The sequence below is a fragment of the Parambassis ranga genome, chromosome 20, assembly GCF_900634625.1.
Source record: "Parambassis ranga chromosome 20, fParRan2.1, whole genome shotgun sequence".
Classification (NCBI taxonomy): domain Eukaryota; kingdom Metazoa; phylum Chordata; class Actinopteri; family Ambassidae; genus Parambassis; species Parambassis ranga.
Window position 1 is genome coordinate 582,964 of NC_041040.1, and position 15,704 is coordinate 598,667.

The following is a 15,704-nucleotide window of genomic DNA, read 5'->3' on the forward strand; positions in this document are numbered from 1 at the left end:
CATCCTGCATCCTGGATGCTCGCTGCTGCTAAATCTCATCCATGGAGACCTAACATGGGATTAACAGGGTTTCTAAAAGCCACATCTCCTACGTAACCTCCTGTGTGCACTGTCTGGTTTTTACAGTTTTTCTCCCTCTGACACAGCAGGAAAGAAACAGAGACATGCAGGATTTTATTTTCATGCATTATTTTCTAGTTTGTGGCGACCATTTTTACTTTGCCTTTACAAAATGTTTATCTTCTTTATTTTAATCATAGGAATGAATGGATTGTATCTTTCATTTAGGTGAGCTTTAATAAGACATTCTCATACAAACAAACAAAAACACTTCTAAACTCCTGTGTAAAAGCCATGGTATGAGAATGGCTTGTCTGTCACACAGCGACCTATGACTTCAGGTGTCCACCTCTGGATCTTGGGCTTGCCGTCCTTGCCCAGCCGGACGATGACGGTGCTCTTGGATGCCAGTGACGGGTCTTCATTGAAGAAGTTGAAGGGTCGGAGGAAGAAGCCCACTGCGTTTCCAGGTGTTGCCGTGTTGGGGACGTCCTCTGAATGAGGCACATGCAGGAACCCCACGGTCACCCAGGCTACCAGGTCCTGCAGGCGAGGAAAAACAAATATGATTAAAGAACAAAGATCTGGTGTTGTTTTGTCTACTTAAAAGTGCAAACAAAAAGAAAATGTCAGCATATATGAGTCACCATCATGATGACACTTTCTGGAGCAGCAAAGGACTCCGATGATGAAATGGTGGCTCTTTGCACTGTGCATATCTTTTGATTTGATTTTCACTAAATGACCTTTGAGTACATTAAACAGTAGAATTGTGTGACATACATGGACAAAAATACACATCTGTGCATCTATGTTAATGTTCATCTCTGCACCTGGTTGACTATGTCTTCATTGTTGCGGATGTAGTCCTCAAAGGACACAGCGGGTTCCCAGGGGTCATTCTGTGTATAAATACTGCTGCTGGTAGCTTCATTGTCTTTATGACGAGTCACCGCCAGAGGATACCTGCAGAGGGAGACGGTTCAGTTGTACAGTCATGCTGCAGAATAAGCCATGCAGATATTGATTTTTCCTACTTAAAATGTACATACTATCACAAATACATACATTTTTTATATTTTGCTCAGCAGGAGCAAAGGTTGAAAGATGATGTTCAAATTGTTGGGACTGGGTTCAACTCTGATAAGCACCTCTTTGACCTAATTTCTAATCTCGTCCCAAATCCTGAGATTAACCCCTGTAGCACCTCTTGGGTCAATTATTACAAAGAAGAACATAAAACTTTATAGTTTTGTTTTTTTTTGGAACAAAGAAGGAGGAAATAGTTTTATGACCTTGACCAACTGATGCCGTTTTCCTCTCTCCATCCTCTTGGAAGGACGCTGTGGGCATGTGAGTTAAACTGAATACGATAACCCTTCTGGTGCCCCCATTTATTTTTCTCATTGGGGTTGTAAAAGTGCACATAACGGGGGAACTTTTTGCCAAAGCGGAAGGCAGCAGATCTCTCAGTCTTGTGTTCTGTCCTGTGAAGTTTGGACTGGACGATGAAATCCTTGGGGCTCCATGGATTTGTGAAGTTGACGTATTTCAGGTCCAATGTCTCAAAGCTGTTTTCTCGACCTGTAGCAGAGGGAAAGCACAGAGACATCAGGACACAGGTGTGTGTTTTACAAGATGTTGACTTGGACATGGCCTTGATCCCAGATAGCTCTGAGCACACATTTCAACAGACTGATCACACAAGTAGGCCAAGTGTGTCTGGTTTATGACAGACTAAAGTCCAGGAAACCCATTTATCTGGACTGGCACTGCAAAGAGAGAGCAGCAACCACATGCATGAGATGAAGTGTGTCATGTGTGAAACACACAACACACACCACTCTAAGACTGTGATCACACCTTCAGTTCAGTTCACATGCCTGTGTCTCATCTCATGTTATTTTCATCAATGCATAAACACAATTGTATATTAAACATGCTGCAAATCCCCACAACACCATGGACCTTAAGAGTGATGGACATGTTTTTGGGTGTTTTATTCAATATGCAAATTGTTGTAAAGTCCATCATTTCTGTTGGATTGCAACCTTTTTCTTTTGAGTGTCATATATTAGATTACGTTGTTTGTGTATTTGCTTGTGTTGTGATTATCTGTAATCACTGTTACTTGTGATTAGTTACATTGATTTTTTACATTGATGAAGGTCTTTTCTTAACTTGGTGGTTTATGGAGGTGTAGTGTGGTGAGTTCTCCAGCCAAACTAACAGAACAATCATCAGTGTTTGTTTAAATTGAGCCAAAACTGCCAAGCACCAACATACTCTAAGAGGCAAAGCAAAGAATACCCAGGCCTTAAGTGAATTCATGTTGGAGAAAGGTCATTTGTTATTTGTTGGACTTCGATCTGATGTGACCTACAATGTGCTTCATGAGATTTTAGCAATCTATCTCAAAGTGCTTCACATCAAGCATGCAATGCAAAAGAAACACCTGCTTAAAGAATATGTAGTGTGGCTGTAAGCCTGAAGCTGTCTGTAATACTTACCAGCAATATCCAGGTCCACTTTATAATGGATGAGGTGTGTGTGCAGGTTACCCAGCACATAGTTGTACACCTTGTTTCCATAGTGAAGCCCGTTAGGTGTAAAGAAAGTGGCATGGATGTATCCAGTAGCGCTGACCTTGACCTCCACCACTCCATTCTGGTAGAAGAGGAAGTCCCATATGTAATCGTAGTTGTAAACTGTTGAGGTAGTCCGTAGGACCAGCACAGTGTTTTCCAGCCCTCCGAAGAAGTTGTATCCCCCCTTAAAGTTGGAATTGAAGTGTCTTCTCAGAGGCATGGCAGTGGTCATCTCAAAAATGCAGAGAGCATTTTTGTGGAGCACGGGTTTGTCTGTGTCAAAGAAGTGGTGAAGGTCAACGAAGGTGGCGATTTCCGGACAGTCGATCCCAGGTGCCAGCTCAAAGGTTGAGGTGCCCATTGCCCAGCCTGCATCGATGTACTTTGTTTGCATGGCAGCAGGAGTGTCACCGGCATAGAAAGCAATAGCTTCCTGGAGGCTGATCTCATATGCAATCCTTTCACCATTAAAACGGAGGTCAAAGACTTGAAGCCCAGCTGATGCACGGACTCTGTAGGCAAAAGACCAGCCAGAATATTCTACAAAGTTGTTGTCAATGTGGTAACGAGGTCCCTGGGGCTCTACAAGCTTTGGCCCATGGATATTAGTGGGAGTGTTGCTGGGGCCTCGGGGTATGTAGGTAGAGAAAAGGTCCTCATCGTCATGATCTGGTAGTTTGAGCTTTTCCACAGCTCCTGATTCATATTTTTCCACCAGTTCTTCAACACTGTCAAAATACATGCTGTTGTACCAGACCTTTTCTACAGTCCACTTCTCTGGATCCAGGTCCTGGTGGTTGACCAGCACCTCAAACCCAATTGGGTGGATAAAATAACCCTCCACAAACTTCTGCAGCATGATCCAGGTTCTCCTCTCACCTGGAGCCAGCCCACGAGGGGCTATGTCTGAGAATGTTAGGCAGCGATTGGAGCAGTTAGTGTAGGAAAATCCACCTGTGGTCTCAAACAGGAGTTTGTGGGCTTGAGCTGTGATCTTCTCCAGGATGTTGTTCATAAAGTCGTACTCTGTAGAACTGATAGGTCTCGACTCAAACGGGACAGGCTTCTCACCTTTAAATGTCTTAACTTCATGACTCTTTGGAGACGGCAGAGGACTCACAATGTACTCAGTGATGTTTGGCTTGGTCTGGTTCCCAAACTGGATGACAACACGAGCTTGGCGAGGGGGTTTGGCCTGTCCACGGTCCAGAGCTCTCAGGGCTTCGTGTTTCTTTGGCACATGTAGTTCCATCAGCAAGATGCTGTTCTTCTGCAGAGTCTTGCTACGAGCATCAGTGAGCTCCATCTCCGGAATGCCATGGAGGTAGGCCCGGACCGCTTTCATCTCACGTACTGTGAGGTCAGCAAACATGGGGGCGCCGTGGTGAGCCCAGTCTCTGGATCTGGAAGTACTACATCCAGCCATGCAGACCAACAGCAGCAGGCAGAGTAACCTCATGGCTGCAAGAAAAATAAACGACTGTGTCAATCAGATTTATTTCTACATTGTAAATTACTGTATTCACTCAAAAAGAGGAACACTTTCTTTGCAGGATGTCAACAACAACTTACTCTCATTCCTCTTCTTCTTTTCACAGCTGAGTAAGCAATTTTTCCCCATTCCCTTTTTTCTGGTTATGTTGTATCTGTCTCTCTTCTCCACAGGAAAACAAACTGTATGTCCTGGACTCAGCTACAGCTCTATTTGTCTCTCTCTCTCTCTTTACCTCCCCCTTCACATGCTGCACACCTACATGACAAACTACTTGTGTCAAACCTCCCATTAAATGCCGCCTGTCACATTTTTAGAACATGCTTACATAATAGCATTTATATAACAATGTTATGATACGTGGAGTCGCTCCATGCTTCCACCTGCAGCTCTTTATGTAAGTGAAAAGGAACAGCTACAGTACCTGTGGTTGTCTTCGTCCTGGTTTAGATATTGTCAGACAAGCTTGATCCCTCCTGCTTCAGCAAAACGTCTTTATGGAAGCAGTAACCAATGCACTGCTGCTTATATTTAACCACCTACTTTGGGGATGGACGCTGATTGGCCAACAGTGAGTTGTAAATGTGATGAAATAACCAGCGCTCCTTTGTGATAATTAATCCTACAGAAGGCGAGGCTATAGCTCCTTCAACAGTAGAGCGGTGCTTTAGGTAGCAGATAAAATCCAGGAAGAAAATGCACAAAACGTCAAGATAACAACACAGTACAGGAAACACATCCAAAAAAATCCAGTAGTACAAACTGAAAGCTGCTTTTCCATATTTAGTTTGGACTCTGGGAACAAGAGCTGTCTTATAACATCTGACAGCTGTACTCATGTAATCCATTGTACAGCTGTGAGTACCCTTGGTGCAGTGTATTGTAACTGCAGCTGTCTGCTCAGACCTGTAATTACACTATTACCAAAGATGAAGATATGTTTTTGCTACAAAAATGTGCACAAGCAATGTTCAGTTTCTGTCAGGCTGCATCAGAACATCGTCTGATCGGGTCCCAGATTCATTCTGCCACATGGCAGCAAGCCCAAACATGCAGAGTAATACTGGAGGCATCTTACTGTTGTTTGTGAATCCAAATGTCTGCAGAGGATTTGTAGTGCAGTGATAACACAGTGTCTGTGCAAATTCACTTCCCTGTTGTTAAATGTACATTAATTCCTAATCAATGCATGCCAGTCACTAATGGACTCACAGCCACACACTGTGCATTACTGTCACATGTGGGGACGTGTAAATTCAGTGTTGGGTGCAGTTTGCCTTTTACTTGCGATTCATTTATTGGGTGAACTTTGTCCTTTGGTTTCTTTTTTAAGTGACTGCAACATTAACCCCTAGTTGTATTTATTTTGATCCGTTGTGCACACATGTTTTTCTACCGTTAAAGGTGCAGAAAGCATTAAACTATCTTGACAAGCTGACATAGTCATGCATATAAATATCATATTACTTTTATGTAGTGCACAGTGCTAATAGATCTGTGTCATTTAACATCATTTGCAATATTTAAACCACATTTTTATTTTGCAATGTGGTTTAAAGCTGCTTTAAAGATGCTTCATATTCACAGCACATGATTATTCTCACAGTAGAATTATTCCCTATTAAATGATGGCATGTAAAACACCTTAATTCTCATCATTAGGAGCTCCTTAAGGAGACTGTTATCAATAGCACCTAATGTTCAAAATGAAGTGAATGAATGAAAATGTCGATATATTTGTTAATAATGGCCTTTGCATGATAAATTGTTGCTTGTTCTCATGTATTGCAATGCAGCCTCATAGAGCTGCATGTTCAAACCTTGTCTGTCCACTGACCCTGCTTCCAAGCCTGCATTGAAGAGCAGGGGGTGTATAAGAAAGAGGAAAAAAGTTAATCATGCCACTGTTTTTATGGCATTATGGTAACTTTTTCTTCTTCTTTTTTCCCTCTGAGCCCAGGCTCGGTCTGAGCTGCACTGTGGTGACAGCTGTGTTTGAGCCTGCTCGCTGCGGGGTCAGGAGGTCAGACTTGGGATATTGGTGAGTCTAAAAACCTTCAGACCTCATGTCTGTTGACACGCTTCATTGATTCATCTTCCTTCCCGAAACGGCTCTCTTTACAGGATTAGGCTCTGACAAACATCTCTTTCTTCTGTGTCTGACTCTCCACCACCCCCTCCATCACCTACAGTGTCCTGTAATGTTTGAAGGGGCCAAATCAGAGGGTGTCTCCGTCACCGGTCCGGTGGCCAATGCCTACCACCCCAGCTGTGACCTGGCCACTTATATCCAATGGTTGCGGGCTCAAATGCTACTGTACGCCCTGTGAGTCACCACCCGCATTTAAAAGGCTACATCAGGGGCTCTGTTGTCCAGAAAAGTTCACTCCTCTGAGGACTATAATATCACATTCTGCCAGAATAACAAACAGAAAGGACTGAAAGAAGGGAAAGTAAACTCCTAAAAAACAAGGACTTTTACCAAGATTGCTTTGAAGCATTTCGGAGGTAGGTCCTTTGTGTTAATATGGAGAATGGATTTGTTTGATCAATCATAAATGAATCTTTTATCCTGTCTTTCTTCAGCTTTAGTTTGACTTTTGGGGCAATGTGGTAACATTTGCAAACTAAAAACTCACTGTTTCAGTGTTCAGAACTCCTTGGAAATGTCTTTAATTATTTATTTTTACAGGAGAGAATTATGAAGACAGTACTACTGATGCTGCTTGGTTTGCAGACAGTGATGGGAATGGGGTGAGTATGGTTTAGACTATAAAAAGTCCCTGCAGTAATAATGCAGATTGATTCCTAACCCATGTTAAAGTTGAATCAGGTGAATCAATACTATACTATTTTTTGAAGCCATTATAAAATACAATAAAAAACAATGGTTAAATAATATTATTTCCTATACTTATTCAAAAAAAGTAAAAGAGAAAATCATGTTTTTGTTATATGAGTAATGATAATACAGCAATTTTCTTTTTTTTCTTTTTTTGGAATCTTGTATCAACTTACCGTATTCGTTTTTTCTGGCAAATTTAAATTGTATTCAGAATTTTTTAAATACTTCTTTGTCTATGTGACTCTATAAAGGAACCCAGTTCAGTCTCTTGTAATGTAGAATGAATCATAAATCAATAAATCTACTGTATGTATCATGTTCCAGACGCTGGTGTGAACATATAGTGGAGGAGAAAGTGGAGCGAGTCCTGTCTCCACGGCTACAGCTTGAAGTGAGCTGTTCTGAGGTGTATCAGTATAACACTCAAGGGTGGAGGCTGGATGTGGACAGAATGCGCATTAAGCATGGTGGTGATGATGGCATTGCTTTATACTACAAACAACAGGGGCACAAGGCCTCATGTTTCTTGTACAAGTAAGTGAAAACAAATTCTGAGGGAAGGAACCCCTCTTAGTTCACAGAGACAGGTTTGACAGTTAATCTGAGTGTGCCAACCTGCCTTCTGATGTTTGTCCACCACAGACCCCCAGAGATGGAGAGCCAGATGGTAAACCGGACAGTCAGGGCATGCTGTGAGGGCTGGGGGGGACCACGCTGCTCTGAAGGTGGGAACAGGAAATTGGTTTATGAATCTTGAAATGTGTTGACATACACTGAAACTGAAACTTTGCTGTTAAGGTGTGGGTGTGCGTGGGCAGTGCTACTCTACATGGAGCTGTGAGGAATTCCCGGGAGTTCACAACTCCTCTCTTATGGCCATGGAGCAATGCTGCAGCAGCCTGTGGGGACTAAGCTGGAAGAATGCATCTGATCAGACCTGCTTGTCCTGTACCTACACTCTCCTTCCAGGTTGGAGAACATGCACAAACATGCACTACACAAACATACTGCCATCTACAGTTTATGTATGATGTGCTCTTGTAATTGTACTGAGACATCTGCTGCATACAACAACCACACACTTCTTCTCAGACTCCCAGTCCTCTCCACTGGTACGCAGCGGTCTGCTGGGCAGTGCCAGGGTCCCTCAGGGCTCAGCCACCTGCATGTCCTGGGGAGGAGCCCACTACCGCACCTTTGACAGGAAGCACTTCCACTTCCAGGGCAGCTGCACTTACCTGCTGGCCTCGTCCACTGATGGCACCTGGGCTGTCTACATTAGCACAGTGTGTGATGGGAGAGGAGACTGCAGCAAGGTAAATACACACTACCAGTAACATCATGGAGCTTCTCTGGGAGCCAGTGAAAGACAGAACTGGAAACATCTGATTCTAACTTCCCATACTCATTGCATGTGTGTGTGTGTGTGTGTGTGCTCCTCTGATGTTCAGGCTCTCAGGATGATGCTGGGCCTAGATTTGGTTTCAGTTCACAACAGGAACTTAACCCTGAACAACCTCCCTGTTCCAAATGGAGAGCCGCTTTTTCAAAATGGTAAACTAAGGCTGAGTGAAGCTTTGCTTTCTATAGTCATATTGTTGTATTGTAAGGTTAAACAAATCTTCTGGTTTGTGTTATTTCCTCATTCCTTGCAGGAGTGAGTGTCCATTGGCTGGGAGACTTTGTGTTTGTGGAGAGTGGTCTGGGGGTGAGACTGAAGTTTGACCTGGTGAACACAGTGTACTTGACAGTGACCGTTGAGCACCTTGCAGCCACTAGGGGGCTCTGTGGAGTGTATAACAACAACCCTGATGGTGAGAGAATTTGCACAGATTGAATCACTCATTTTTTAACCCATCACCCCTCATTTTCATCTGATGTAGCTAACCATACGTTTTTGTGTTGTAGATGATTTTACCACAATGGTTGGAACTGTGTCCCAGTACGCCGCCAGCTTTGGCAACTCATGGAAAGTTCCTGACCAGCACAATGAAGTACATGCATCGTTTCATTCTTTTTTGCAACATTTCACTCTTTATGATCACACTGGAAGCAGCTAGATCACTGTGGCAAATCAACAGTTTAAGTCGTCGCTCCTGGTGTGAAAGGCAAATTATTTGACCACTAGATCTCAACTCACCTCTTTCTGTGTCCCATGCTTCCTTCAGGGATGCAGTGATGCTGCTGAGCTCGGCCACAGCTGTGACCTCGCTGGAGAACCTACCCTACGCAGACAGGCAGAGACAGTGTGTCACCGGCTGCTGGCAAACCCCTTCACACACTGCCACATCCGGGTCAGACGCCCCTCACTCCTATCACGCTCACATGGCATTACTGAGCAATAAAACATTTTTATCAGTTTTTTTAGGCCAAGCCTTTCACGTGCTATAAATTATTGAACCAACTGTTCCGAGAAAAATGCTGATATGAGCATTCTGTCTGCATAAAATAACTTGTTGAAGCTTGTTCACGTGAGCCACATTTACCTCCCAGAAGATGAAAACAAGTGCCCCCCTCACCTAATCTGCTTTTTACAACCTGCTTCCATAAATCAATGTATATGGTTTCTTAGTAAGCCGTAATCAATACTCACTTCTGACAGATAAGTTTGTGTTCTTTGTGTTCTGCAGGTGGACCCTGCAGCATACATAGACACCTGTCTGTACCTGTACTGTAGCCTGCCACCCAAAGAGAGGCAGGGGGCAGTGTGCGACACGGTGGCCAGCTACGCCCGGGAGTGTGCCCAGCAACACGTCATCATAATGTGGAGGACAGCCACCCTGTGTGGTAAAGGAACTGCTTTGGAATCTGAGCATGACATTGTCCTATGAACCTATAAAGTTTTTCTTGTGCAAATACATAAAAATACAGCTGCAAGCAGCAATGGTTAAAGTAGCCGGTGTATTTAAGTTTAACTTCCTCGCCCTCTAGTGGCCAAACTGCACGAAATTGCTCATGTGACCAAGTTCGGTGAGGATACATGAAACCGCTGCTGAGAAATGAGCTCGCTTTCTGCTTCACCATACAATTTGATTGGTGCAAACACCAAACTGCACCAAATTTGTTGTGACCCACAGTGAAGGGGTTCAGGAGTCATGGGTCCAGGTTTGGATATAATATGTCAGAGCACTGAGCACAATGAGCTCATTTCCTGTTTGATTGAATGATCGAATTTGATTGGCTGTAGCAGGCGAAAGCTTCTTTTGTGAGGCTTAGTCTGAAGATGACCTGTACCAAATTTTGTGACAATCAGACAATCTATGCGACCTCTGATAATTTAGTTTCACTTTTGAAAAAATCCAAACTGGAAGAAAATCTATGTAGGCAGAAGATGACGTCTAGGGTGCGTTGGAATCAGCTTGATCCAGCAAGGATCCAACGGTACCAGTTGTTTGAAACCGGTTTCACGGGTCAAAAGTTACGGGCATATATGCACCTCCAACTTTGAGCAGTTGGTGGCGCTAGAGCATGGGTGGAGCTGACATTAAACTTTGTACTATTTATTTTGCAAAAATGAAGCCAAAGAGAAAAAAAGCATGTGGCAGCTTGCTGCTGTGGAGCATTCAGGTGTGTGAGAATAACAAGAAGGAACCAATCTGGAAAGGATTATAAAAGTATTTCCAAACAATCTGGAGTTCAGCAAGTGAGTTTTCATGAGTGGAAAGCATTCAACAGTTGCCAATCCTTCCCAGGAGTAGACGTCCCAGCAAATCAACCCCAAAGTCTGATCTAAGTCAGGTGGTGCACTTCTCAGAGAAATACAAAAACAAGCCCGAGAGTTCCATCTCTCTGGTCTCACTGAGCATGTTCCATGTTAATGCTTTTTTCATTCAGCTCTTGTTTTTTCCATTTTCCAGGTCGTGTGTGCCCCAGAGGTCAGGTGTTTTCAGACTGTGTGTCCTCCTGCCCCCCTAGCTGCACCTCTCCTCAGCCCCCCAGGCCTGCTGCAGCCATGGGTCAGTGTAGGGAGGAGTGCGTGGGTGGCTGCGAATGTCCCCCAGGTCTCTACCTTCACCAGGGACTCTGTCTGAAAAGAGACGATTGTCCTTGTTTCCATCGCAGACGCACCTACCAGCCGGGGGACAGGATACAGCAGAGATGCAACACCTGGTGAGGAGACAAGTGTTTAACAGGTTTACTGTTTACTTCTTTACATTATGAGTCTTCATCCTGGTTTCCTTGCTCTTCATCCTTTCAGCGTGTGCAGAGCTGGTCAGTGGGAGTGTACTGGGGAGAAGTGTGCAGCCCAGTGCACCCTGATGGGGGCGCTACAGGTGACCACCTTTGACAAAAAGAAGTATTCACTGCAAGGAGGAGACTGTCCCTTCATAGCTGTGGAGGTGAGACATATGAAGTGAAAGCCTTTCACATAACAAACATTAAGATGTCTGCAGCTGCCACTTCTCTTCTCTGCTCTATGTGTGCTCAGGACTTTGTTGACAGGAAGCTGGTGGTAAGAGTGCGCTCTGGGGAGTGTGGAGGAGGAGGAGGAGGAGGAGGAGGAGGACTGGGTTGTCTAAGGGAGCTGTCAATCACTGCGCTGCGCACCACAGTCACCATCACAGACACTGGTGAGATAAACTGATTGATTGACATCAGTTTGAAAAAAGACCCTACCACTATGGTTTTAAGTCAGGCCCTGGCTTCATGTGTTGACTGCATTCTGATTGGTTATTGTTACAGGCACAGTGATGTTGAATGACCAGAGGGCGGCACTGCCCATGGTGACGGGGGACCTGGTTGTACGTAGGGCCTCCTCGTCGTTTCTCCTCATCCAGACGTTTGGAGCCCAGTTACTGTGGTACCTGGATGGACCCATGATCTTCATCACCCTGCAGCCTGGCTTTGCAAACAAGGTGACCACCGCACTACACCTTACTACACCCGGCCATGCCCTCATTTCTCAAACAAACTGGAAGCGTTTTTGTGACGAGCGTGTATGAAATGTTGAAGGTGCGCGGCCTGTGTGGAACACTGACCTGGAACCAGCACGATGACTTCACCACACCAGAAGGTGACGTGGAAAACAGTGTGTCGTCCTTCGCTGGGAAATTTACAACAGAGCGCTGTACTCTGCCGAGAGGGGCTCCGCCTGAGCCCTGCTCCACCTACACCCAGAGGAGACACTATGCAGAGACAGTGTGCTCCATCATACACAGCCCCGTCTTTCAGGTCAGAGTGCGTCTCAGGCGTGGGTTCGTCATGCTGCTGACTCTCTTTAATGACTCTTCCTGCTCTTTCAGGCGTGCCACGATGTGGTGGAGAGGGAACCCTACTTCCGTCTTTGTCTGTCAGAGGTTTGCGGCTGTGCTTCACAGAGGGCCTGTCACTGCACCATCCTCATCGCCTACGCCCGGCACTGCGCTCAGGAGGGTGTTGCTGTTCACTGGCGCAATCACACCTTCTGTCGTAAGTATGGAAGCCATTTTTAAACAGGACCGGGCCTGAACAAATAGAAACCCTCTGCTCGCCCCCCTCTCTCCTGACTCCCGCAGCGGTGCAGTGTTCAGGAGGTCAGATTTACCAGGAGTGCGGTCACATCTGCGGGGGCTCCTGCTCAGACCTGCGACAGGGCTGGACTTGTGATGACAGTGGTGGTGGAATAGGTCAGAGAACGTGTGTTCCAGGTTGCCAGTGCCCACCAGGACTTGTGCAAGACCACCAGGGCCAGTGTGTGCCCACTAGTTTGTGCCCCTGCTTACAAGGAGACAAGTTGTATTCACCTGGAACTGTAGTTCAAAACAACTGCAACACCTGGTACGTAGAGAAGGATTAAAGCCTGAACTGCTTGCTTCAGGGGCTGTTTTTGGTAAAATGACTTGTGTGGTTATTGTTGTCTTGCTGCACTGCCCACGTTGTCTTGACCTCACAAATTAATGCTGGCAAGTAAATCTGGCTCAGATGCAGCAAAAAACAGGCCCAAACCATGATAGTACCACCACCAGATGGGACAGGTCTATATGCTGGAAGTCAGTGACATTCTTTCTCCCAACATTATGGCTTCTCATTTAGATAACGTAATAGCCCTTTGCTGCTTAGAGGTTACCCTGGGTCACTTGTTAGGCTTGCAAAGGAGTAACACTTAAATAAGCCTAACCCTTACCCTACTTACACACGTGTCATTGTGGATCATTTTGTTGAATAACTAAATGACAATGAGTGAAATATTTCTGTGTCATATGTTAGAATGGATTCTATTTTAGGGCGTGTGTGAAAATTAGCTGATGTTTTAATCATATTTATGAAGAAATATAGAAAATTCTGAAGGGTTTACAAACATTAAATCAGCACTGTACATTCTAAATTATTATAGAAATTTAGTACAGTCTTTCTCTAACCTGATGAAGCTGATGATATTGTAACAGCACATCATAAAAACTTTACTTTTATGGCTACCTGTGTGCAGCTTTTATGATGTGGTAGTTGTGATAAAGAATCAGATGAGGCAAGCAGGATTTTCTTATTGGCGGCAATACAAAGATTCATTGCAGTTACGAAGTCGACTTTTGAAGTGTGAAATACACCGATTTATTGATGCAGTATAGTCTCCATGAATGTATGTGTGTTTTTGTACATGTTTGCATCACTTTGTTAGTGTTTAAAAGACTCTATGTGTCCATAAGAGCACATGATCTCCCGGTGAGCCCCTGGTGGTGCAAGAGCTCTGATGAAATCACTCTATGTTCCTGCTCCCTGACACAGGATAGGTTGATTTCATTGCATTTCTTCACTACATGACATACTGACTCCATGAATGCCTACAAATGTGTGTGTGTCCGTTGTCCTTTTTGTACGTGCCGCTGATATCTGTCTGTTGATTAATTTCTATGAAGAAATATGGTTAATGATTACACAGATATAAAATTTCATATCTCACCTGCTCCTTGTTCCTCCGCAGTGTGTGTGAGCAGGGGCTGTTCAACTGCACTCAGGAGCGCTGTGAGGAGGTGAACCAGTGTCCCGGGTCCCTGATCTACTCTCCACGCTCCTGCCTCCTCACCTGTTCCAGCCTGGATCCTCCAGGCCAGCAGCAGGGGTCCAGTGTGTCACAGTCCAGTTGCAAAGAGCCTCTGTCTGGCTGTGTCTGTCCTCAGGGAACTGTGTTACTAGTGGGTTGAAATTCAAATAAAATCGACATGCATTTTTTTTTAATATAAAAAAATATACAGCAGATCTAAATATCTGTGCAAATGAAAATTTACTTTTTGGCCACTTGGGGGCAGCAGAGAAGCTGTAAACAAAACATCGACAATGACAAATTACTGAGGAAAAGTGTTTGGAAAACGGGATAACTTTACGAAAATGTAAGTTCGATATGTGCTTCTCTTTAGTTTTAAATTCTTCACTCTGCTCCCGAGGAACACAAGTAGCTATGTAGTGGCTAAAGGCACTATTATTATGCTAGCAGCGTTATGCGCTTTATACCTTTTTATATTAATATATAACGTGCTCGGAGCGTTTTCTCTATAAACATGAGATATAAATAGCTTATAAAAACAGTGTCACTGAACTAAAACATACTGATGTGGAGTTAAAACCAAAATGCTACGTTTGTGGCGCTAGCTTAATGTTGCTCATCAAGGATTGCTGATTAAGCTAGCTGCAAAGTTGGGGATAGTTTTTGAGGAATTGGACACAAATGTTGTTTGTGGTTCTCCGTGTAGCTGTCTCTTACAGTAAAGTAGCTACAATTATGCTAACCTAGCGTTGATGAGCGTCGTTCAAACATGGTCTTTGTCTTCATGTAAACTTCAAGCAAGCTGTTGGATGATTGATCAAGAAGCTTCCTAAGTTTCAGTGAACTGCTGAACAACGATCATAGATAAACAATTATTAAATTACGTATTTATAAAAGAGCTGGATGAAATATAATGTCAGGACAGAGTTAAATATGATGTGTGAGGTGGGAGCGCCCTGTCCAATGAGGGGTAGTTGGGGTTGGCCTCCTTCTCCATAATACTGTTTTTACAAGAAACACATGATAGAATGGTACATTATTAGTAATTTTATGGGTACTTTAAGAAGAAAATTGTTCCCCTACAGTGTAGACATTGTGTTGGGGGATGTGGATTGTTTACTATTATTTTTTAATGCCAGGTTTTATTGCTATACCCTAAACCTGCATGGTGTTGTTGCAGTTTAAGCAGCAGATGGGACACATTTGAAGTGAGCACATACTGCTGGCTTTTGACCGTTCTCATCTCTGCTGCAGGGGGATCGCTGTGTCCTGCCCGATGAGTGCCCATGTCATCATAATGGTCGACTTTATTACAGCAATGACACCATCACTAAAGACTGCAACACATGGTAAATTACAGTTTACTTATTGAACCCATATCACTTTAACATTATGTAATTTCAACCATACGTCATTGTTTCCTGCAGTGTGTGTAAGGAGCGCCGCTGGCACTGCAGCCAGTCTGTCTGTGCTGGTGTGTGTGTGGCAACCGGTGACCCTCATTATGTGACGTTTGACGGCCGCTGCTACTCCTTCCTGGGTGACTGCCAGTATGTGTTGGCAAGGGAGACCAGCGGCCTTTTCACCGTCACAGCAGAGAATGTGCCATGTGGAAGCACTGGGGTCACCTGTACAAAGTCAGTCACGCTCAACTTGGGAAATACTGTCATACATCTGCTGAGAGGTACGAGAGCTCATAAGCACCAGAAAATGTGTTTAGGGACATTACATTTGAGAGGTTATTTTGTGTGATCAAAGCTT

At 44.2% G+C, this 15,704-nt stretch overlaps 2 protein-coding genes across 3 annotated transcripts in view; one reads left to right on the forward strand and one right to left on the reverse strand.

Annotated features, from left to right (window-relative positions):
* Positions 1-230: 230 nt before the first annotated feature.
* On the reverse strand, positions 231-4,634 carry aoc1 (amine oxidase copper containing 1). 2 transcript variants are annotated; one of them, XM_028433047.1, is made up of 5 exons: positions 4,565-4,634; positions 2,571-4,109; positions 1,356-1,644; positions 894-1,026; positions 231-603 (listed from the first exon to the last, which is right to left on the reverse strand). In XM_028433047.1, the coding sequence occupies exons 2-5, from the start codon at positions 4,105-4,107 to the stop codon at positions 334-336; spliced, it is 2,229 nt and encodes a 742-aa protein (XP_028288848.1). In that variant the 5' UTR covers positions 4,108-4,109; positions 4,565-4,634; the 3' UTR covers positions 231-333. The 2 variants fall into 2 exon arrangements, with proteins under 2 accessions (XP_028288848.1, XP_028288847.1); XM_028433046.1 differs by lacking the exon at positions 4,565-4,634 and adding an exon at positions 4,221-4,307.
* Positions 4,635-6,841: 2,207 nt separating this feature from the next.
* sspo (SCO-spondin) overlaps positions 6,842-15,704 on the forward strand; it is a 46,754-nt gene continuing 37,891 nt past the window's right edge. Inside the window, 20 exon segments of the mRNA XM_028433101.1 lie at positions 6,842-6,894; positions 7,310-7,519; positions 7,628-7,710; positions 7,784-7,954; positions 8,078-8,301; positions 8,437-8,539; positions 8,641-8,799; positions 8,894-8,979; positions 9,154-9,279; positions 9,616-9,772; positions 10,843-11,095; positions 11,184-11,325; positions 11,415-11,556; positions 11,669-11,841; positions 11,939-12,157; positions 12,229-12,394; positions 12,481-12,742; positions 13,884-14,094; positions 15,198-15,292; positions 15,371-15,627. Coding sequence (XP_028288902.1) covers positions 6,842-6,894; positions 7,310-7,519; positions 7,628-7,710; positions 7,784-7,954; positions 8,078-8,301; positions 8,437-8,539; positions 8,641-8,799; positions 8,894-8,979; positions 9,154-9,279; positions 9,616-9,772; positions 10,843-11,095; positions 11,184-11,325; positions 11,415-11,556; positions 11,669-11,841; positions 11,939-12,157; positions 12,229-12,394; positions 12,481-12,742; positions 13,884-14,094; positions 15,198-15,292; positions 15,371-15,627 — 3,292 coding nt within the window.

Coding starts and splice junctions, on each gene's coding strand:
- aoc1 (XM_028433046.1), bottom strand. CDS start 4,269: ATGGGGAAAAATTGCTTACTCAGCTGTGAAAAGAAGAAGAGGAATGAG. Junction 1,645..2,570: donor AGTGGACCTGGATATTGCTG/GTAAGTATTACA, acceptor CCTCTGCTACAG/GTCGAGAAAACAGCTTTGAG. Junction 1,027..1,355: donor AACGGCATCAGTTGGTCAAG/GTCATAAAACTA, acceptor CTCCCTCTGCAG/GTATCCTCTGGCGGTGACTC.